This window comes from Oncorhynchus tshawytscha, linkage group LG23 (assembly GCF_018296145.1).
Source record: "Oncorhynchus tshawytscha isolate Ot180627B linkage group LG23, Otsh_v2.0, whole genome shotgun sequence".
Taxonomy (NCBI): domain Eukaryota; kingdom Metazoa; phylum Chordata; class Actinopteri; order Salmoniformes; family Salmonidae; genus Oncorhynchus; species Oncorhynchus tshawytscha.
Window position 1 is genome coordinate 9,078,378 of NC_056451.1, and position 24,169 is coordinate 9,102,546.

Sequence of the window (24,169 nt, forward strand, 5' to 3'; positions counted from 1 at the left end):
GGGGTTCCAGGTAGAATCCTTTTGGGTTCTATATAGAACCTTCTGTAGAAAGGGTACTACCTGGAACCCAAAAGGGTTCTACCTGGAACCAAAAGAGTACTACTAGGAACCAAAACGGGTTCTTCAAAGGGTTATCCTATGTTACTTTTGGGGATTGCTGTACCTTAGGGACAGGTTGCCTTAAAGACAAAAACATCTCAATGTCAATGAGCTTGAACATTATTATTTGTTGTATGTAAAATACAGATGCAAAAATGAGAGCACCTTAGAGGGATATCCAAAGTGGAGAGATTAGAACTGGCCTTTGGTCTACAGATAATGTAGATGGGAGACATCATTCAAAATGACACACCTAATATGGTTTAATATGTGACATCATCATCATCAAGAACCATACAAACCTCTCTCTGCAACGTATTCTGCGTACAAACATTACAGCTCCCCACAGAAAGACACAACTGCCAGAGCAGTCAGCATCCATGGCAGAACTGTGTTCAAAGAAAGACAGACAGAGAGAGACAGTGAGAGCAAGAGAGAGAGAGAGAGTGGGGACACGTGGGGGGGCAGAGGAGGAAGAATGACAGTCACTGTGTGCCGATTATAATGATATCAGAAGATAAACAACAGAAATTCTGTACTGAATGCTTACTTACACTGTCCAGCTGTGAATTTTGTGTCAAGGGGCAGCTGCTGGATGTCAGTGGCCAGTGAGTTACTGGCTACACAGGAGACATTCGGGCCTCTTTCCACAGGCCCAGTGAGTTCTGCTGACACCATATTTTCTCTGTATATGGTGATGGAAGTGAAGGAGGATGGGAGAGTGCTGCTTCCGTTGATCGTCCAGTGCAGAGTGGCATTAGGTCGGGCTTCTGCTCTACACACACAGTGCAGAATCCCACCCTTCAAGGAGCAAGTGGAGTCAGAGAGGATTGCTGGGGGGACTGGAGTGACAGAATGACACAAAGGTTTAAAAATGTTTTTTTTGACACTACACATTTGCCTTCCTTCCTGTTGTGAGTGAGAAACAATGACAATAGAACTATGTTAGGGTGGAAAGGAGTCCTTTCTTCTATTTTACACACATAATGTGTCGCTAGAATTAGCATCTCATAGTACAAATATAATGTTAGTTCCATTGGAAACTGTGCAACCACACATAGACACATACAATGAGATACTTACAGTTGACATCCAGAAACAGCCAGGCTGACTGATTTGATCCAATATTATTTTGGACAATGCAGGAGAATGAGGTGTCTCTGCTAATGTTGGGATAGGACATTTTGCCCTGAGTTGAATTCATTTGGATGCTTTGGCCTCCCTGTCGTCTGATCCACACATACCTGCCTGGCTGGGGGTTGCTGTCAGCAACACACTCCAGGTTGACACTATGACCTTCACTGACTGGCAGTTCATCCACCATCACCATTTATTTAAGTGATGGCCTGTGAACGGAATAATTACACAACTGGGATCAAACAAGAAAGACCAAAAACGTACATGAGATGTTAAGAATGACTGGTTGACTCAGTTTGTACTCTAGCGAATTGAGCTGTGCATTTCATCTCTTTTTTGTGCAGTTGGCACGTTCCTCTTCCTTGTATTGTCTCAGTAGACACCCACAGCCCTCCCTTTTCCTTCATGGAAGTCACTGCTGTAGAATTTACAGGCAAATGGCTCCATTGAAGGGATGGAGGAGAGGATGGGCAGGAATGCCAGACAGTACAGTTGGCCTGGAATAAGGCTCCATCCACCAATGCATTCTTCATGGATAAGGCAGGGGCTTTTCTATCTGCAAGTTCAAATAAATGATTATTAGCTGGAACCAAAGGCAAACAAGGCATTACCAGTTCCTGTGACTAATGGTTTAACGCCCTGTCTGCAATTCTCATTCAGTTTTAACATAGTGCTCCAACTACTTATCACTATCACTCCTAAATACAGATGTCAAAGTAATGAAGTACTGTTAATCTGATCACAATCTGTTGTATTTTTTCAGTTGTTTAACGACAACAAATATTCAATCTAATACTCCTCTCCATGAGTGTGCTTACTTTCAATTTTAATCCTTGCGATCTGACGATGGAAATTTTGTGTAGCTGACTCATCAGGGTTGATCCACACGTAGAGCTGGAGGTTATTGTCGGTCCATGTCACACTCTCAACCCTCAGTGTACAGTCACCCTCTGATGCATTGCCTGGCACTGATGTACGCCCTCTAAAGCTGCTCTCCACACTGGTCGGTTCCTTGCCATCATAAACCTTGGGATAGAGAATGCTATGATACCGGTACCAGATGACCCTGTGGTGGGGTCGGTGTGACAGGACACTTCTACACAACTACCATCTACTGCCTTCACAGTATTGGGCACCTTCACTATCCAACAGTGACCAAGCGAGACAAGTGTGCACCCTGAGGAAGAAGACCTAACAAGTCAGTTTACATTGTATGAGTTCTCTTTCATTACTTTTCCAGCTGTATCAAGTGGAGTTTAAATAACCTTCCCCAATTTGAGGAACAGAAGAGTTGGTTGATCCACAGTAGTACAGTGCATTTGGAAAGAATTCAGACCCCTTCCCTTTTTCCACATTTTGTTACATTACAGCCTCATTCTAAATTGGATTCATTAGTTTTTCTCCTCATCAATCTAAGCACAATACCCCATAATGACAAAGCACATTTTGGTTTTATTCATCTTTGCACATTTTGTCGTCGTCGTTGTCTTTCTTCATACATGAAGCACTTTCACAACAATCAGATTGACGGGATGCCAAATAATTGGGTTCCATTATAAAAGCTTCATCAGTTTCTGAAGCACCAGCTGCTCCAAAGCAAAATAAGTAGCATTTACTGTAAACATACAGTATTTACCATGTGGTGACATTTAATGGCTTAAAGCTAGAAAACTAAAGTCAGATAATGCACATGTTGATGCAGAAATAAAATGTTACCATGCAAACAAATGTAATTTAATAAGATGTGTATAATGTACCTGTGATGAAGCTGAGGATGTCCATTACAGTCGGCGGTGTCTATAGTCTATTAAGGTCCCGATGTCATGTGATGGATAGGATGCTGAAGTTTGTAGCTATTAAACAAACAATCAATCACCCAATCAATTAATAAAGGAAAACTATATTTTGGTTCAAGATATGTAACTTTCAAAATACAGAAATACAGATTGCTGACAAGTAAAATATTTGGGGTATTTTCCTTTACGTTGTCACGAGTCCGACCGAAGGTGGCTCCCCTTCCCGTTCGGGTGGCGCTCGGCGGTCGTCGTCACCGGCCTACTAGCTGCCACTGATTTCTTTCCTCCCCCTCCTTATGTGTTTATTGGTATCACCTGTTTTAGTTTGTTGTAATTAGTTGGGCTTTATTAGTCAACCGGCCCGCCCGTTTCTTTGAGCGGGATTGATTATTGTAACCCTGGTGTTTGTTATTGTCGAACGTGTTGGTTTATGTTCGTGTATAGTGCGGGACTGCTTCGTTCCCCGTGTCTGGGGCATTTTGTTTTGAGCACCCAGTATTTAGTGAGGTGGCCGTGGTTCACCGTGTGTGCATTAAAAGAGCACTATATTGAACTCTCTGTTTTCCTGCGCCTGACTTCCCACTCACGACACCCAGTACCTTACATACGTCAATGATGTACTTTTATTTCATTTCTGTTTTAATATGGATTGAATCGCAACATAAATACATTCAGAATATTTAATGTTTTTGTATATTTTCTAATGAAAACATCTCACTATACTGCAGCTCTAGCACTTGACTACATAGAACAGGGCTCTTCAACCTTTACTTAATGGCAAGGAGAGGCCTTTTCAAATCCTATGTCAGATACTCCAGTGAGTGTATGTGTCTCCAATTAGTGTAATTGGCTCAGTATTGGAGTTCATAAATACAGTTGACATTATTAGAAACAAGATATTCTCCTCTTTTCTACTGTAGGTATGTAATTCAAATTGAGTTTATTCTGTTATTGCTTGCGATATTCATAAAAACATTGAAGTAAAACAAAATAAAAATTCCACCAAAAAATATACAGTATATTCGTGGACCCCCTGCAGTACCTCCGCTAACCCCTGGTTGAATACCCCTGAGATAGAGCCATGAATACAGGGAACTTTCTTCCACATCAAATAACTCAAGAGAACAGTAAAATATGATTTAAAAAAAAGATTAAACAACCTCAAGCCACAACGCGGACAGTGAAGAGACACTATGCGCACACACTCACGCATACTTACACTGATACTCCAACACATACACACACACAATCACACCCACACACACACACAACACGTACACACAGGCATACATTCACCACACACCACAGGGCGTTGGTGGCACCTTAATTGGGGAGGACTCATGGGCTCATGGTAATGGCTGGAACGGAATAAGTGGAATGGTATCAAATACATCAAACACGTGGTTTCCATGTGCTTGATGCCATTCCATTAGCTCCGTTCCAGACATAATTATGAGCCTTCCTCTCCTCAGCAGCCTCCACTGACACACACACACTTAAACACTTACACACTCATCTCATCCGGTGCTGCTACTGTCTACATTCTATCCTGTTGCCTAGTCAATTTACCCCTACCTATATGTACACATCTACCTCAATTACCTCATACCCATGCACATCGACTCGGTAGTCGTACCCCATCTATATATCCAAGCTATCATTGCTCATTGTGTATTTATTCTTCGTGTTACTATTGTTTTACTCTATTATTATTATTATCATTATTGTATTCTGCATTGTTGGTAAGGGCCTGTAAGTAAGCATTTCACTGTTAGTCTACACCTGTAGTTTTACGAAGTGTATTTATTTTATTTGACACACACACACACACACACACACACACACACACACACACACACACACACGCACACACACACACACTAACACAAACACACATTTTAATATTGTAATACTCCACATTTATAAAGTATATTTGTAATAATAGAGTAATAATGTAATGTCTTGTATGATGTATTCTTTTACTTTTGATGTAGGCTGTTGTTTTGTTGAGATGTAATTATTTTGTTCCTGTTTGTACTACAGGAAGAGTAGCTGCTGCCTTATGGGGATCCTTATGGGGATCCTAATAAATATTTAATATTTATTTATTCCATGTGGCTCAGTTGGTAGAGTGTGACACTTACAAAATCAAGGTTGTGGGTTCGATTCCCACGGGGGACCAATACGAGAAAATAATACAAATGTATTCATTCACTGCTGTGAATTGCTCTGGACATTGCCCCTGGTGAGTAACAAATAGAAAACGATATATTATGTGATAGGTCCTGTGGGAAGAGGTTACTGGAAATGCATCACAGTGTACCTGCAGGCTACAAAACAACATTATAAACCTGTCATTGAAATGTGGTCACAAATCCCCATTAAACTAGAGATTAACATCATGCCTTACCTTCAGAGGTGGTGTTGAGCGTCTGTCTGTGTTGGCCCTCTGTTCCTCTCACAAAGCGAAACCCACTACATCATCCTCCCCTTTGATCTTTTCAAACAGGAAACTCAATGAGTTTGTCTGAGCCTACTTTCCAATTGGCCAAGAGTTTGTTCTATTGTTAGCTTTCAAACACATCTTCGTATTTTTTTTCTCATTTTTTTGTTAGTGTTGGTACATTCAATGATATTAGAGTAAGTTTAAGAGTTGTAAATACCTTGACAACATTAAAGGTTATACAGAACGTAGGTCATCATAATGCTGTGAACAATTACATTAGGTTACAATAAAGTGGACATTTCATGTTTTTATTTGTTTTGTGGTGAAAAAGACAGCGTTATACTTTCATTAAGAGCAATATATCTCTGTGAAAGTACAATAGACCTACATTATATTCATGAAAAACTAAAGAAACTGCAGGTGATCCATCTCCAGTACCTTACTTATTCTGTGTCTGCCTACATTTCCCAGCACACACCTTTCTTCCTCCAGGTAGGAACCGCTAGACGCCTCCCTTCCCCCGTCCACGGACCCCTCATTCTTCTTCATCCACTTCTTCTTCTTCCAAATCACACTGGAATAAAACACATCCTCCCCCTCCTTCTTTGCAGTGCCTTCTCCTGGATTTGTAGCAGTGTCAGCGATAAGATTGGGCAGGCTGGTTCGGTCGGTCTCAGAGATGGCTTTGGAGGAAGGCAGGGGTTTGGGACCCGGATTCGGGGCCTCTAGGTCTTGTTTACGTCCCTGTCTCCTGGCCTGACTCGGTATCATGCTGTTGGCGTATATGTCTTCTTCTGGCACAGGAGGATCCTGCAATGACATACATTTATAGACATTTAACAGATTTGTTTTGTTGTCATTTCATTATCAACATATTTCCAGGATGAATCTGATGATGCTTACCTGTGTCCTCTCACCACTGGCCGGAACTAGGTTCATCCCCACATCACTGTCGTAATATTTGTAATGACCTCTGAGTACCGTAAAACAAGGATACCAAACCCTGTGAAATCATCATACAAAAACTGGTCAAATCAGATAGCTATAAATAAGTGTTGGCTTCAGAGTCAGGAACTAAGTTAATGTAAAGCACAAAAAGTATAAAGACACAAATATGTGCAGTATTTCCGTAACATTTAAAGAGTGATGACCTTACCTTCGGAGATACAGTAAAGCACATATCAGTGCTGTCATTAATGCCGAAACAAATATTGCAGTGATGAAGATTGGCAAGGAAACTTGACCTAGGGGAGAACAGAAAAAACTTTCATCGATAGACTTACAAAAGGTGTTATCAAGGTTATCAAGATCATTAATCCAGTCAATTCTGGTGTCCAAACCCCTTATGAATGATGATGACTGGTTTGTGTATTTCAAAGTACCTATACTATACAATTATGTTTTGACCAGATCTAAATTGCTTTTACTGCAGAAAAACACCAAATGCTGCACAACGTGTATGTATGGCATTTGATAACATAAAGCACTTACCCTCAAGAACTTCAACGCTTTTGCCCAGCCCCTGGTGACTCCCCAGGCATTGAATACAGAACTGGAGGCTGGAAGATCCTACAGAGTTGGTGCTGAGGCAGACCAGAGGGGGCGTGTCCTCCTCCTGTGATTGGTGGGTGGTGAGGGAGCTTCTCAGGCCTGTGCTGCCCATTGACTCTCTGACGACAGTGTTAGTAAAGTGATTGACAGGCTGTCCAGCCAATCGCCACTCCACTTTGGGAGAGGGGTTCCCATGACTCTCACAGGTACAGTTGATCTGATCAGCAGTTCTGATGCAGCGAGAGGAGGGCAGAATCTTTGGAGCAACTATAGACAACAGAGGAGGAAGACAGTTAAGTCAAAAATATTTATAACTAACCCGAGATAGTTCTGTGTCGTTTTCAATGGGGGAAAATTAAGCATAGTGGGCAGAACAAGCAAGGAGGTGGGCAGAGCCAAGCAAGAGCTAGCGAGATCCTATTGGTGGGTTCTAGCATGTATTTGCACATTTCCGTTAGGGAACACCTTCGCTGTGAAGTGTGCGTTGCGTGTGCAATAACTCAATTTGCCATTGCGGTCCTTGTAAACAACACAACTTTTAGAAACTTTGACAAAGGGTCACATCTACAAAACTTACTGCACTCTGTTCATAACAGATTCTAGTTTTAGGAACAGAAAATTGTATTGACATCAGGCTTGGTGTGAGCCAAATCAGGTGGAAGCAGTACTCGCTAAGCAAGCAGTGTTACGTCCTTTACAGTAGTTCCTAGTGACTCAGATCTACAGTTGAGGTCAGCTCAAAGCTGGGGTTGCTGTTGAGTAAGTTTGAGGGGTGAATTTAGCACATTGGTATGTGTGAAACTTATTCCTCAGCCGGAAGAGTCCCCACTTGAAACAGCAAATAGCTGGCTCAAGTGGACATCTCATTAAAAAATCTGTGAAGGCTTTCCACTAGATGTTGGAACATTGCTGCGGGGACTTCCTTCCATTCAGCCATAAGAGCCTTAGTGAGGTCGGGCACTGCTGTTGGGCAATTAGGCCTGGCTCGCAGTCGGCATTCCAATTGATCCCAAAGGTGTTTGATGGGGTTGACGTCAAGGCTATGTGCAGGCCAGTCAAGGTCTTCCATACCAATCTTGACAAACCATTTCTGTATAGACCTCACTTTATGCATGGGGCATTGTCATGATGAAACAGGAAAGGGCCTTCCCCAAACTGTTTGCACAAAGTTGGAAGCACAGAATCGTCTAAAATGTCATTGTATGCTGTAGTGTTAAGCTTTCCATTCACTGGAACTAAGAGGCCTAGCCCGAACCATGAAAAACTGCCCCAGACCATTATTTCTCCTCCACCAAACTTTACAGTTGGCACTATGCATTCGGGCAGGTAGCTTTCTCCTGAGTGAAAAAGTTTGGGAACCCCGGGTCTAGACTTAAAAGTAGGAGGATACACATGCAAATAAAAGATGACGAGTCATTGGTGAGAATAATCAGATCAGATTGTGATGTCATGCCGTGGGCCAAAAACTCCATCCCACCTGAACATGCTGAAATGCAAAACATATACACTACCGTTCAAAAGTTTGGGGTCACTTAGAAATGTCCTTGTTTTCAGCTGTGCTAACATGCAAAAGGGTTTTCTAATGATCAATTTGCCTTTTAAAATTATAAACTTGGATTAGGTAACACAACGTGCCATTGGCACACAGGAGTGATGGTTGATGATAATGGACCTCTGTATGCCTATGTAGATATTTCATTAAAAAATCAGCTGTTTCCAGCTACAATAGTCATTTACAACATTAACAATGTCTACACTGTATTTCTGATCAATTTGATGTTATTTTAATGGGCAAAAAGTTGCTTTCCTTCCAAAAACCAGGACATTTCCAAGTGGCCCCAAACTTGAACGGTGGTGTATATTTCTATATTTTTTTGCTCTTACACTAAAAGGGAATAATTTTCAAAATTTCAGAGTGTTAGTATGACCTCAGTGTATATATATATACATTGAGGACATACTAACACTCTGAAATTGTGAAAATTTCACGTTTTTGACTGCACTGCCCCTTTAAAGTATGTTCACAGGATATGGAAGTGTAACAACTTACATGTCACATCTATGTTAGTAGTTGTTGAGTTGTCCACCCCATGCTTGTTCTCTGCTTCGCAATAGTACCGCCCACTATCACTGATAGCAATCTTATTGAAGGTGAAGCTCTGTCCAGATCCTACAATGACTCCCTCCCTCCCATTGACTCTGTACCAGGTGTAGGTCTTCACTGCTGGGTTGGCATTGCTGCTGCAGGTCAGAGTCACAGAGCTGCCCTCTACCACTGAACCAGAGGGACTGACCGACAATGAGGTGTTCTTGGCAGGATCTGAAGAAGTGAAGAAGCATATTGTATGGAAACAGGTAGTTTAGAGTGTGTTATGACACTAGCCATAGTGTTAAACTATTGTGTACATTTGTTTTTATTTTGCACTTACACATCCCATCTAGTTGAGTGACAGATGAGTTCTGGGATCCAAGACGATTTCTGGTCTCACAATAGAACTGGCTGTTGTCTGCTGGTACCTTGATAGTTAGCAATCTGCTAGATCCCACTTCTGTGACCTGTTCTTGATTGACTCTGTGCCAGGTGTAACTCCCCACTGGTGGGTTGGCATTGCTGCTGCAGGTCAGAGTCACAGAGCTGCCCTCTATTGCTGAACTAGAGGGACTGACTGATACTGAGGTGTTCTTTGGTGGGTCTGAAAAACCAAAACAAATGATGCAGTGAAATGTTATATCTGTTGTTCGATTAAGTGATAACGCCAGAGAAGCCGGTGTTTGGAGGATAAATTGGCACGGTGTTGTTAGGGCCGAGACGAAGTTGAGGGCGTGCAAATTGTACCAATATATCCTTCAAGCACCGGCATTCGAGGGCATTATCACTTTTATACAACGGGACACCAACATATTCAAATAATGATTTAGATATTTTAATTAAAACCATTATTTTGATCTATTTATTAATACTATTTCATCCTTCCGCAAGACATAGTCCCGACACAAATCTAGGGTTGCTATCCAAGCCGGCTGGTCGTTCGTTCTATCGGTTCGGTTGCCAGAGACGCGAGCCAGTCATTAAGTCTTTTTGTTCTTATAGCAAAAGCCTAATAAAGTTTGCTTAAATATATATATTTGTCTGCCGTGACTACAACACAAAGCATATTGAAACAGTTCTGTATCTATGGACGCGACCCAGTCGTTGGTTCTAAATGTTCCATTGCCATAATTGTCTGGAGACGTTCTTATCTCTTGCTTGCTAGCGAGCCAACTACGGCTAACTGACAGTCACGTCAAACAGTGTAGCCAGAATAACAGCAAAGTAGCCGGGTTTGTTTAAACTGTTTTCTAGTGATATTTATTTGGATACATCCATAACAATGAGCTAATAAGGCGCGACTTCGCCTGGCATTGAAAATGTACTCTCTTGTCAGGACACTTGTTCAGAGGAGCTGGCCAGCAACACAGCTAACACAATACCATTAAACGGAATCTGGAAAGACAGCAACCTAATTACACATTGTTTTGTTTTACCTGTTTTCTATTGATAGTTCTTTGTATATATCCATAAAAATTATGTTATAAATGATTTTGACTGGCTGAGAAAAGCTGCCTGCCTGTCTGTCTCATCCCGATGAGGTCATTACTATGGGACATCTGGAGATCTAATTTTAATATTGAAACAATGTTGCAAATGTCAGCGAGATAGACAGCAAGGTTTATACAAATGCCCTCTGTTGAAAACTAAATGTTAGTCTAAAAGAAATATGAGAGAATGTCAATATGCTTTTTATAGTGAAGATCAAGTTTATAAAGTGCCTGGCTGGGCTGATGAGACAGTGGATTGTGCAGTCAGATGGAACAGAGTAAATAGGCATTTTAATGTAATAGATTTAGCTGGTGGTAACTTATGGAATAGACACTGACTGGAATGTGGTTTTAACCAATCAGCATTCAGGATTAGACCCACCCGTTGTATAATGTTTAATAAGTCATGGAACGCATTTAAAGGAACTCAACCCGGCTTTCAACTTACACTTGGAAGTTGGAATAATAGAATGCACAAGGTGCATTTTCGTAATATGGTAGTGACCCATCAGTTTTCTTCTTGTCATTTCATACCTTGGAGAGCTATTTGTAACTTGTCAGAAATGTCCAAATCAAGTAGCCCATGTCAGCGTCTGTTTTTTTAAGCTAGGTTTTTTAGCTCATAGATTTTGTTGTAATGTTTGTGACGCTCAAATATCACATGAATACACATTAGACATGGCAAAATGTATAGACTTGCAAGAAACGTTGCTTTAAAACTGCAAAATGTTCTCTGCACTCGATGACAGAATGTGTAGAATTGCAGGACATAAGCTTTAAACCTACAAAATGTTCTCTCCATCAACAAGAGGGGTGTGAACAGTTTGTATCATGAACCGTGCTTGTGCCCATAGAAATAGACGTTTTGTGTGCGCGCGGGGGGAGAGATATTTCCCAATGCTGGAAGGGGGCCTGAGTGAAAAAGTTTGGGAACCCCTGGTCCAGACTCTCTAGAGCCTACCCCACTTACCACTTAAAAGTAGGAGGATACATACTGTATACAAATAAAAGATGACTGGTCATTGGTCAGAATAATTAGATCAGAATGTGATGACATTCTGTGGGCCAAAAACTCCATCCCACATGATTAGGCTGAAATTCCAGGCATTCTCCCCCAAACATTTTTAAGCACTTACACAAAAAGGGCATCGTTTCCACAATTTCAGAGTGTTAGTATGACCTCAGTGCTTGGAAATATATATATTTTTTATCACGTTTTTGACTGCACTGCCCCTTTAAAGTATGTTCACAGGATATGGAAGTGTAACAACTTACATGTCACATCTATGTTAGTAGTTGTTGAGTTGTCCACCCCATGCTTGTTCTCTGCTTCGCAATAGTACCGCCCACTATCACTGATAGCAATCTTATTGAAGGTGAAGCTCTGTCCAGATCCTACAATGACTCCCTCCCTCCCATTGACTCTGTACCAGGTGTAGGTCTTCACTGCTGGGTTGGCATTGCTGCTGCAGTTCAGAGTCACAGAGCTGCCCTCTACCACTGAACCAGAGGGACTGACCGACAATGAGGTGTTCTTGGCAGGATCTGAAGAAGTGAAGAAGCATATTGTATGGAAACAGGTAGTTTAGAGTGTGTTATGACACTAGCCATAGTGTTAAACTATTGTGTACATTTGTTTTTATTTTGCACTTACACATCCCATCTAGTTGAGTGACAGATGAGTTCTGGGATCCAAGACGATTTCTGGTCTCACAATAGAACTGGCTGTTGTCTGCGGGTACCTTGATAGTTAGCATTCTGCTAGATCCCACTTCTGTGACCTGTTCTTGATTGACTCTGTACCAGGTGTAGCTCCCCACTGGTGGGTTGGCATTGCTGCTGCAGGTCAGAGTCACAGAGCTGCCCTCTATTGCTGAACTAGAGGGACTGACTGACACTGAGGTGTTCTTTGGTGGGTCTGAAAAACAACAAAGAATATGCAATTAAAATGTTCTACCTGTTTTTTTGTTTGTTTAATAAGTTATTACTTGAGGCTCCAGTATGTTTGTAATGTTGTACTTACATAGCACATTCAGTAGAATGATTGATGAGTTCTTTGTACCATGGTCATTTCTGGCCTCACAGTAGAACTGGTGGTTGTCTATAGATGCTTCCGTTTTTAACTCTCTTTCATTAGCAATTTGTGTCACATGGTCTCCATTGACTCTGTACCAGGTGTAGTTTTTCACTGCTGGGTTGGCATTGCTGCTGCAGGTCAGAGTCACAGAGCTGCCCTCTAACACTGAACCAGAGGGACTGACTGACACTGAGGTGTTCTTGGGAGGATCTGAAGAGACAGGTGTAAAAACAGTAAAAAGGCTTTAAAAAATAGTTATAGTATATAGTATAATAGTATCCTCAAAACTAAAATTGAGTACAAACAATAGTTCCAGAATTATACGTACACAATACATCCAGTTCAATGACTGATGAGTTCTTAGTGCCATGGTCATTTGTGGCACCACAGTAAAACTGTCTGTGATCTGTGTACACCTGGGTCTGATGTTTGTTTCCATGTCCTATTGATGTCACCTGATCTCCAATGACTCTGTACCAGGTGTAGGTCCCCGCTGGGTTGGCATTGCTGCTGCAGGTCAGAGTCACAGAGCTGCCCTCTAACACTGAATCAGAGGGACTGACAGATACTGAGGTGTTCTTGGGAGGGTCTGGGGGAAAGAAACAACAGATACTGAATGAAATAAGTAAACATAGTGTGTGTTATGATACTGGCTACACACTTAGAAAATCGGGTTCCTCCAGGGTTATTTTGGAAGGGTGATGGCTCCAAGAACCCTTTGAGCTCCTCATTGATTCTTTGCATTTCTGAAAAGGGTTCTTTCCTCTCTTAGTGATAATTAAAATGTAAGGGGCGCCACCTCATTCAAATATTTTGGGATGTGGTTTGCTCACAGCTCTTCTTGTGCAACCACAAGTGAGAGTGTCATTCCAGTTCCATCTTTTTTGTGTTATGCTATTTCATCATCATTATGACTACGGTCAGTCACAGTGTCTTGTGAAATACTCCTGTATGGCCTTCCGTCAACTGAGAACAATTCTCTCCTCAGATGTCTCCAGCTGTTCTAGAGCTGGCACACCTGATTCAACTTGTCAATTAACACAATTATGACACCTAAAGAATTTTAAAAGCCCAGTGCTGTCAAACATAGGTATTCCTGTGTTTCATATAAATGTATTATATCAAACGTTAGGAACACCTTCTTAATATTGAGTTGCACCCCCCGTCCCCGTCTCCTTTTGAACTCAGAACGGCCTCAATTCGTCGGGGCATGGACTCTATAAGGTGTCAAAAGTGTCCCACAGTTCTGACAAGATGGCTGGATGTCCTTTGGTTGGTGGACAATTCTTGATACACACAGGAAACTGTTGAGCGTGAAAAACACAGCAGGGTTACAGATCTTGACACAAACCTGTGCGCCTGGCATCTACTACCATACCCTGTTCAAAGGCACAAAAATATTTTGTCTTGCCCAATAACCCTTTGAATGTTGCACATACACAATCCATGTGTCAATTGTCTCAAGGCTTAGAGATCCTTCTTTAATCTGTCTCCTCCCCTTCATCTACACTGATTTAAGTGGATTTAACAAGTGACATCAATACGGGATCATAGTTTTCACCTGGAATCACCTGGTCAGTCAATGTGATGGAAAGAGCAGGTGTTCTTAATGTTTTGTACTCTCAGATTCTATTTCCACACCATGGGGTTGGAATAATACTGTGAAATTGTATGAACGTATGATAACGCTCTTTTAACGTAACAGCTGTTTAAAAAGATGGTCTGAAATTTCCGCCTGTTTTGGTGGGATGGAATTTTGGCCTGCTTGGTGACAGAGAAATTGTTCTGCTAAGAAGATATTTTTGTTTCTTTTTGACACGTTTTCATTTAAAACAATCCCAGTCAGGTACTTAATTGCTACTCAGAAATGATATGATATTGAGATAAAAATGGCTGCATTGGACCTTTAACCATGTGATATGGTTAAACAAAATAATGAACCCTGTATGGTTCTTCAAAAAGATCTACAAAGAACCTTTGAGACCGAGGAAGTATCTTTATAAAACTATTGTCCATAAAGATTCTATATAAAAAAAAAACATGAAAAAAGGGTTCTATATAGCCCCCAAAAGGCTTGTAACCATAGCGGAACTCTGTTTTGGTGTTCTTCAGAACCTTTTATTAATGATTATTTATAGACCCTTAGGAAATGGTTATGTTTATCACCACAGAGGTTCCATTTAGAACCTTATGAGCATGGTTATTTATAGAAGCTTATTTTTGTGTATAAATATATATATAAATATACCAAAAAAGGATCCGCTATGGTTACAAGCAAAATAACCCTTATTTGGCACTATATAGAACAATTGTTTTTGTGTGTATAGCTCAAAAATATTATACACATGTATTTTATTGTGTACTTACACATCATATCTAGTTGAAAGGCAGATGATTTCTGGATTCCATGGTCATTTTTGGCCTCACAGTAGAACATGCTGTTATCTGTCAACACCTGGACAGTTAGCTCTGGCATATTCTTCACTGGTGTCTCCCGACCTCCCCTGATTGTGTACCAGGTGTAGGTCTTCACTGCTGGGTTGGCATTGCTGTTGCAGGTCAGAGTCACAGAGCTGCCCTCTATCATTGAACCAGAGGGACTGACTGACACTGAGGTGTTCTTTGGGGAGTCTAATGAAAAAAATACTAATATGTATATATATATATATATATATATATATATATATATACACAGTTGAAGTCAGAAGTTTACATACACTTAGGTTGGAGTCATTAAAACTTGTTTTTCAACCACTCTACAAATTTCTTGCTAACAAACTATAGTTTTGGCAAGTCAGTTAGACATCTCTTTGTGCATGACACAAGTCATTTTTCCAACAATTGTTTACAAACAGATTATTTAACTTATAATTCACTGTATCACAATTCCAGTGTGTCAGAAGTTTACATACACTAAGTTGACTGTGCCTTTAAACAGCTTGGAAAATTCCAGAAAATTATGTCATGGCTTTAGAAGATTCTGATAGGCTAATTGAGTCAATGAGTCATTTGGAGGTGTACCTGTGGGTGTATTTCAAGGCCTACCTTTAAACTCAGTGTCTCTTTGCTTGACTTCATGGGAAAATCAAAAGAAATCAGAAAACAAATTCTAGATCTCCACAAGTCTGGTTCATCCTTGGGAGCAATTTCCAAATGCCTGAAGGTACCACGTTCATCTGTACAAACAATAGTATGCAAGGATAAACACCATGGGACCACGCAGCCATCATACCGCTCAGGAAGGAGACGCGTTCTGTCTTCTAGAGATGAAGATACTTTGGTGAGAAAAGTGCAAAACAATCCCAGAACAACAGCAAAGGACCTTGTGAAGATGCTGGTGGAAACAGGTACAAAAGTATCTATATCCACAGTAAAACGAGTCCTATATCGATATAACCTGAAAGGCCGCTCAGCAAGGAAGAAGCCACTGCTCCAAAACCGCCATGAAAAGCCAGAATACTGTTAGCAACTGCACGTGGGGACAAAGATCATCATTTTTGGAGAAATGTCCTCCGGTCTGATGAACCAAAAATATAACTTTTTTAACATAATGACCATCGTTATGTTTGGAGGAAAAAGGGGGATGCTTGCAAGCCGAAGAACACCATCCTAACCGTGAAGCACGGGGTGGCGGCATCATGGTGTGGGGGTGCTTTGCTGCAGACTGGTGCACTTCACAAAATAGATGGCATCATGAGGCAGGAACATTATGTGGATATATTGAGGCAACATCTCAAAACATCAGTCAGGAAGTTAAAGCTTGGTTGCAAATGTGTCTTCCAAATGGACAATGACCCCAAGCATACTTGGCTTAAAATGGCTTAAAGACAACAAAGTCAAGGTATTGGAGTGGCCATCACAAAGCCCTGACCTGAATCCTATAAAAAACTTGTGGGCAGAACTGAAAAAGCGTGTGCGAGCAAGGAGGCCTACAAACCTGACTCAGTTACACCAGCTCTGTCAGGAGGAATGGGCCAAATTTCACCCAACTTATTGTGGGAAGGTTGTGGAAGGCTACCCGAAACGTTTGACCCAAGTTAAACAATTTAAAGGCAATGCTACCAAATACTAATTGAGTGTATGTAAACTTCTGACCCACTGGGAATGTGATGAAAGAATTAAAGGCTGAAATAAATCATTCTCTCTACTATTATTCTGACATTTCACATTCTTAAAATAAAGTGGTGATCCTAACTGACCTAAGACTGGGAATTTATACTAGGATTAAATGTCAGGAAATGTGAAATACGTATTTGGCTAAGGTGTATGTAAACTTCCGACTTCAACTGTACAAAGTGATTGCAAAGAAATATTCAATACTTGTATTTAATATGGATGGGCATTTGAAAAAATATCGGTGTTTGAGTACTCTCATAAAAATAAATGTAAGTTGTACTGGTTGTGCTGGTTATTCTTTACACAACTGAAAAACAAACTGAACATATTTTCACTGCATTTGACATACTGTATTCTCTAAACATCAAATCCATCTTAGAGTTGAAATGTCAGTGCTTATGAATTTAACCAGCTAAATAGTTGCATTTGTACAGTTTGAGTACTTGCATTTGATTATAGGAAATAAATACAAACCTTAAATCGAGTACCTGAGTACTCAAATACTCGCGCCCATCCATAGTTTCATTGTATACTTACACATAACATCCAGTTCAAAGACTGATGCGTTCTGTGTTCCATGGACATTTTTAGCCTCACAGTAGAACTTTCTTTGATCTGTGTACACTTGAGTCTGATGTTTCTCTCCATGTCCTATTGATGTCACCTGAACTCCATTGACTCTATACCAGGTGTAGGTCTTCACTGCAGGGTTGGCATTGCTGCTGCAGATCAGAGTCACAGAGCTGCCCTCTACCACTGGACCAGAGGGACTGACTAACACTGAGGTATACATGGGAGGATCTGAAAAACAGGGACAACGTTTGAGACAAGCGAATTTAGTGGTGCCGCCATTGCACCCATTGCTACTGAGATAGTGCAGGTACTTACATGGCAAATCTAGTTGAATGACAGAGGAGTTCTCGGTTCCATGGTCATTTCTGGCTTCACAGTAGAACTGACTGTTGTTTGCAGACACCTGGATAGTTAGCATTCTGCTAGACCCCACTGTTGTCACCTGAACACCATTGACTCTGTACCAGGTGTAGCTCACTGCTGGGTTGGCATTGCCGCTGCAGGTCAGAGTCATGGAGCTGCCCTCTAACACCGAACCAGAGGGACTGACTGACACTGAGGTGTTCTTGGGAGAAACTTAGAGAAAGTGCACACAATGTTATTCATGTTTGACTGAAACAAAACCAAACTACTGATGCTAATATGAGGTGGGGAAAAAGTCCAAATGATCTTACATAGAACCGTGACGGTCAGACTAGTTTCAGGTGATTTGACATTCTTGCCATCTTGTTGTTTGTAGAGAGCAGTGCAGGAGATATTCTGTTCATGATGGAGGTATGAAGCAGTGAAGGTCAGAGAAGAGGTCTTGACTTGAGTTTTATCCTGATTCTCCTGTAGTCCCTCCTCACTTTGACCCAGACTGGGGTTCCAGGTCAGAGTTGGGTGGAGAGAGGGACATGGGGCTGCAGCAGAGCAAATCAAACTCACTGAGGTCCCCTCCCTCACTTCCACTGTAGCTGGGGTTAGAGTGGGTGTGGGGGGAGTGTCTAGAGTAGAAAGACACGTTACTAGCTCAATGAAACAAAAAGGAACAAACACACCCACTATCAATGATAATCAATCAATTGTTCAATAAGATAAGTGAAAACAAAGTCTATAAATAAAAATATGTTAAATACAATTTCATGTAGTTTTTGTCGAGGTAAAGTGTATAGAATCATGTGTGGTCAGTAATTCCATTTGATTGGATAGCTATGTGTCTTACCTGCGATATTGATTTGAACAGGTGTGCCAAAATTAAACTTGACACAGTTGCCACATTCTAGTCTGAAGTAAAGCTCGTCACCAGTAGGCATGTTGTCCAGGATTGTAGTACAGTCTTTCTGGTTCAAGTTCCCAGATGGACTGGAGCCTACTGTGTTTGTCTTATCTGTTCCCCCTCTCATCCAAATGGCATTACATGAGTGAGTTTTTAGGCAGGGATTATAGTCCACTGCCTTTATGGAACCAAGTGTAAATGAGCAGGGAATGCGCACACATGATCCCTTCAGAGCCTCTATACTCTGAGGCATCAAGGCTGTCCAATCTGCACAGAGAACACCTAAAACACACACACACAACAGCACACGTCTTTATAGAGTTTGATTTGACTCATTCAACTCAACAAAGACAGCATTTTAGGTGTACTGTGTATCAGCACCAGTTATCACTGTAAATCCATTTTTCCAGCTGGGTGACACTTTATTAGAATTTTTATATTTACGATCAACATAGGACATTTGTTAGGGTGTGAGTGTGTATCAAGAACTATTTAATTATTATTACCACACATTGCTGCTGCACATATCATCTTAGCCAGGGGTGAAAGAAGGTTTAATTCCTTCCCGGTACGGGACCTCTTATGTGTGCATTTTCATGGGCCTAATCATAGAATTAGTTATAGAATCCCTGTTAATTCAATACGATCTCTGTGGGCCTAGTCGTAAAGATTTGTCATTTAACTTTTAAAATGTATTACCTTTATTTATGTCATAAACACAACCCGTCATGAGGTTTTCATCTGATATCATAATCCGAACAGCTCCTTTACCAGGCTATACCCGAGCACCTTCATCCACTCGAACCACATCACATTTTGGAGCGTAGGCAATACCACACATTTTCAAGTCAATTCACAAATGTTTCATGCCTCTGACATGCAGTAATGATACATAATAGTGTAATAGCCTACTTTTTAATGATATTTTTAAATTATTATTGTGATAGGGTCATGATTACCGGTACGGCGTACCTCCTCTCTTTATTTTGCCTGGATGCCATACTGGACCGTACCGCCTTACTTTCACCCCTGATCTTGGCCAGTGATCCCAACTCCCACAGCCACCCACCTTGCAGCAGACAGCCACTGAGGAGGAATCTTAAAGCGCCAGCCATGTCTCTGTCGGGGAAGAGCAGGGGGAATAACACAGTTATTAGCTTGTATTACCTCTGCATGTGAAATGAAGGATTTCTTTTTTTACAGTCAACATCCGCTGTGTGGCATTTATTCATGGTATAGTGGTAGAGCTGTTATACATTCCCCTGCCTGTGAGACTTACTCCACCCATCCCCTGACGCTGCCAGAGAGACTAGGGGGTCATAAACTGTCTGCCCAAACTCCCAGTGACCTCTGTGACCAGGCCACTGATAGGTTGCCAGGATCAGGTGGTTGCTATGGGGTCGGACACCTGACAATCTTCTTGCCTGCTCTCTTCAAGTAACCTGTCTAAGTCACTATTGCCTTGTAGCATTCATTTTGTAGCCATGAAATGCTTTCAAAGGCTGGTCATGACTCACATCAACAACATTATCCCAGATGCCCTGGACCATCTCCAATTTGCATACCGCACCAAAAGATCCACAGATGATGCAATCTCTATTGCACTCCACACTGCCCTCTCCAACCTGGACAAGAGGAACATCTATATGAGAATTGTATTTATTGACTACAGCTCAGTGTTCAACACCATAGTTCCCTCCAGGCTCATCACTAAGCTCAGGACCCTGGAACTGAACACCTCCCTCTGTCACTGGTTCCTGGACTTCCTGACGGGCCACCCCTAGGTGGTGAGGGTAGGCAACAACACATCCACCATGCTGACCCTCAACACATGGGCACCTCAGGGGTGCATGCTTAGTCCTCTCCTGTACTCCCTAATACCCCATGACTGTGTGGCTGCGCACAACTCCAACACCATCATTAAGTTTGCTGACGACACAACGGTGGTAGGCCTGATCACCAATGACAACAAGAAAGCCTATTAGGTAGGGGATCAGAGACCTGGCAGTGTGGTGCAAGGACAACAACCTCTCCCTCAACAAAGGAGCTGATCGTGTACTACAGGAAATGGAACTTGATTTGACAAATGTCAATAAAAAAATTGGTGTAAAAAAACCTAATGAAAAATGTATTTATAAGAATGCTGTAAGTACCGGTAACTGTTTGCTCAGCTGGAAATAATATCTGTCTGGGGAGTTTGTGACAGCAACTACGTTAGCTTATTACAGTATTATAGACACTATGTCCTGGAAACTTCTTACATTCTAACAACTCTTGTGTGGCTTGTGAGAGTCATATTCCAGCAGTCTGTAGCTCAAACACGCAAAGTTTAACAGGGGTTAGAATTCCAAAACGTCCAGGCATCACAGTGGAACTGTAGTAATCTCCATACAACACATTAGCCCAAGTCATATAGCCTCGCACACACCATTGTGAGCTCGGTCCGTGAAGCGAAACAGAATGTGAGCTTGCGAGATCAGGATGATTTGTACAAGGCTAATGCATGCAAAGTGCTTGAGTGGGTGGTAGCATCACAAATCCAACAACACAGGGTCTCTCATGAACTTTTGAACCCCTCCAGTCGGGCTTCTGGGCTATGCATAGCACTGAAACTGCCTTGGTAAAGATAGTGAACGACCTCCTCTCTGCTGCTGAGTTCCCTGTAAGTTATCAGGACGTCATTGAGGACCATGTTAGGACGTTTGTAAAATGTTCTCAAGACATTTGCTTTACCAGTCATCAGGGGCCAGTTTTTCAAATGGATTCATCTGGATTAGAATGGGATCAAGGTATTCCTGATTTCCGGCATCAAAACTATCCTAATCACCACCTTTGAGTTTTGAAAAATGCAATAAACAACTTTTATCCTGATTAAAGGTCAGATTGGATTACCAAATCCGGATCCCTATCTGGAGGATCAGAATAAAACATTTCCATTTTGAAAAACTCTAACATTCTAACAGTTAAATCTATTCAATTTACAGAAAAAAACCCAGCTCAAAACCAGCTAGATCAATCTGATCCTGGATTGCAAAAAAGTGGATTACAAAATCCGGATCATTCTGATCCATATTTAAAAATGTGAATCTGGATCATGAGATTTGAACTCATAACCTCTGGATTTGCTGATCTTTCTGCTTAGTACTTCACTATGATGATGTCACGTCCTGACCTTAGTTCCTTTTCTTTAGTTCCGTCTCTATTTTAGTTTGGTCAGGGTGTGAGTTGGGGTGGGCATTCTATGTTTTTGTTCTATGTTTTGTATTTCTGGTTTTGGCCTGGTATGGTTCCCAATCAGAGGCAGCTGTCAATCGTTGTCTCTGATTGAGAACCATACTTAGGCAGCCTGTTTTCCCACTGTGGGTTGTGGGTAGATGTTTTCGGTTTTGTGTTGCTGCACCTTACAGGACTGTTTCGTTTTCGTTTCACTCTCTTTGTTATTTTGTTGTGTTTCTGTTCCTTATAAATAACATGAACACTCACCACGCTGCGCATTGGTCCGATCCTTCATACTCCTCGTCAGAAGAGGAGGAAAAACTTTACAGATGAATATAATAGTTTTCCTTCCGTGTATTTTTAACAGAGCTGAGATTTACTTTGAAGTACTAAGTGTAGGAATACAGGTGAAATCCGTCATTGAGTCAGACATGGTGGCGTTGCCAAAAGATCGGAATGCCATGAACCAAGAGGGTGTGAGTTCAGATCAGGAAAGGGTGAATAATAATTACTGTAAATGAACACACAATGTATTCATGTATGTCAAAGTGTGTAATGTATGTAAATTGAAAACACTGTATGCTGCAAGCACTGTGTGGGAGTATCCATAACATTGCCAACAGACAAAGAGCTGTGAATGGATCAGTGGTTCACCAATCAGGGCTTTTTTGGGCTTGGCGACAGTAAGAAGTGGTTCTGAAAATGGGTAGGGCATTTTTTGTGTGTGTGTGGGGGGGGGGGGCATCAGGTCTTTGCAAGCATCAGGTGACGTCCCCGGAGCAAGCCGGGAACTAAACAAAAATATCCAGGAGACAATGACAGAATCTTCTAAAAACATCCTATAAACCTTTGGGATATCTCCAGAACAAACCGGGAACTAGACAAAACCTCCAGGGGACCATGACACAATGTCCTGGCAAATTTGGGTGAACACCTGTGACGTTCCGGGATTCCAAAAGGGTTGTTTGCGGAGGGATAGGGTTTATTTTGTGACTACTGCTGTGTGCTACTGCTTTCAAAGAATGATTTAACCAAAGCTGTGCTGTGCTGCTGCCTGTAAACACACAGTCCAGTGCAGTAAAATATCAAAGTGAATGGCACACGCCCGTATAGCTCTGATTGGTTATGGCGCAGCAGTCTGTGTCCAGTGTTTTTACTTAATGAAGTGTCTATTAATTGCCCAAACGCACGGCCACTTTCCCACTCGTATTTATATAGATTTTTTTTTTTTTTACAAATACCTGACTCTACATCATTTCCAAACATTCTATGAATGGATGAGAACATGAACATTTGCATATCTTTATGCTTGCTTGTCACAAAATGTAAACAAATGCAACATATTCTTCCCGAAGGTGTATATGCACAGATTGTAATACGATTTGATGGTGCTAACACAGTGTAAATTCCTCTTTAACAGTTTCATTTTACATTCCAGTGCCTTTATTGCTGTGTAATTGTCCCTGTAGTGTAACAAGTATTGTAGTTACTCATTGTTACACTGGACTTACCCTGTACTTAGGGTTTAGGGTAAGGGTTAGGGTTACTGCTGTAAGTACAGGGCAAGCACAGTGTAACAATGACTAATCACAACACCTATTACACTGTACTTACAGGAATAACTACACAGTAAAATGTTCCAATCAATTACCCAAAAATATATATATTTGAGTAATAAGGGCACCATAATGTTAAGTGTTACCGAGTATAATCACTAAAACGGTTTTGATCCGTAAATAAATGTTCACTCCTATACATTTATTATGATATTATTAAATAACTTACCCTTTTTTGCCAACAGATAGAATAGTAGGGAGGATCAAATAAGAAGTATGTTGTGTTTGTATGTCCTATTCAACTGCAACTGTGTCTGACTGACTGACTGACTGTGTCTTTGGAAAATGAGGAACTTTCAAAGCTGTATGTATTATAAATCTTTAACCCTGCGAGACCCAAGCATATATCCAAATTAGAAGAAAAAAATGTTATTACCCTTGAGAAATACTTGTAATAGGCCTCTGATTATGAAAATAATCTATTTTTTAAAATTTTGTTTGTAGAAAGAATTTCTGGAAACAGCAAAAATGCAACATTAGGCTTTGATGGTAGAACATTGTGAAATTCTATAAAAATCACATCAAAATGGATCAAAAGCATTGAGAGTATTGTGTAATGGTATTTACATTGGAAATTAAGTCATATATTGTCTGAAATAGCAACATTGGTCAACTTGACCAATCCAACTATCATGCTATCAAAAACTAATATCTTTGAAAGCATCAATTATTTTGCAGGTTTCCTATTTATGGAGAACATCTATC

General features: G+C 41.1%; 1 protein-coding gene and 1 long non-coding RNA gene across 5 annotated transcripts; both read right to left on the reverse strand.

Annotated features, from left to right (window-relative positions):
* Positions 1–40: 40 nt before the first annotated feature.
* LOC112223029 lies at positions 41–4,822 on the reverse strand. Of its 2 annotated transcripts, none has more exons than XR_002949227.2 (4): positions 2,994–4,822; positions 2,055–2,413; positions 654–1,792; positions 41–488 (listed from the first exon to the last, which is right to left on the reverse strand). It is a non-coding gene; the product is annotated as an uncharacterized LOC112223029 (long non-coding RNA). The 2 variants fall into 2 exon arrangements; XR_006079707.1 differs by having other exon boundaries at positions 2,055–2,262; positions 2,994–4,821.
* Positions 4,823–5,772: 950 nt separating this feature from the next.
* LOC112223028 (B-cell receptor CD22) lies at positions 5,773–23,729 on the reverse strand. 3 transcript variants are annotated; one of them, XM_042304520.1, is made up of 17 exons: positions 23,634–23,729; positions 19,702–19,751; positions 18,579–18,914; positions 18,049–18,360; positions 17,690–17,950; positions 17,339–17,602; positions 15,053–15,316; positions 13,014–13,274; positions 12,632–12,895; positions 12,263–12,526; positions 11,884–12,153; positions 9,459–9,722; positions 9,080–9,349; positions 6,970–7,296; positions 6,635–6,722; positions 6,382–6,481; positions 5,773–6,288 (listed from the first exon to the last, which is right to left on the reverse strand). In XM_042304520.1, exons 2-17 carry the CDS (start codon positions 19,745–19,747, stop codon positions 5,884–5,886), a joined length of 3,996 nt encoding a protein of 1,331 aa, XP_042160454.1. In that variant the 5' UTR covers positions 19,748–19,751; positions 23,634–23,729; the 3' UTR covers positions 5,773–5,883. The 3 variants fall into 3 exon arrangements, with proteins under 3 accessions (XP_042160454.1, XP_042160453.1, XP_042160455.1); XM_042304519.1 differs by lacking the exons at positions 19,702–19,751; positions 23,634–23,729 and adding an exon at positions 19,332–19,556; XM_042304521.1 differs by lacking the exons at positions 9,080–9,349; positions 9,459–9,722; positions 19,702–19,751; positions 23,634–23,729 and adding an exon at positions 19,332–19,559.
* Between the last annotated feature and the right edge of the window lie 440 nt (positions 23,730–24,169).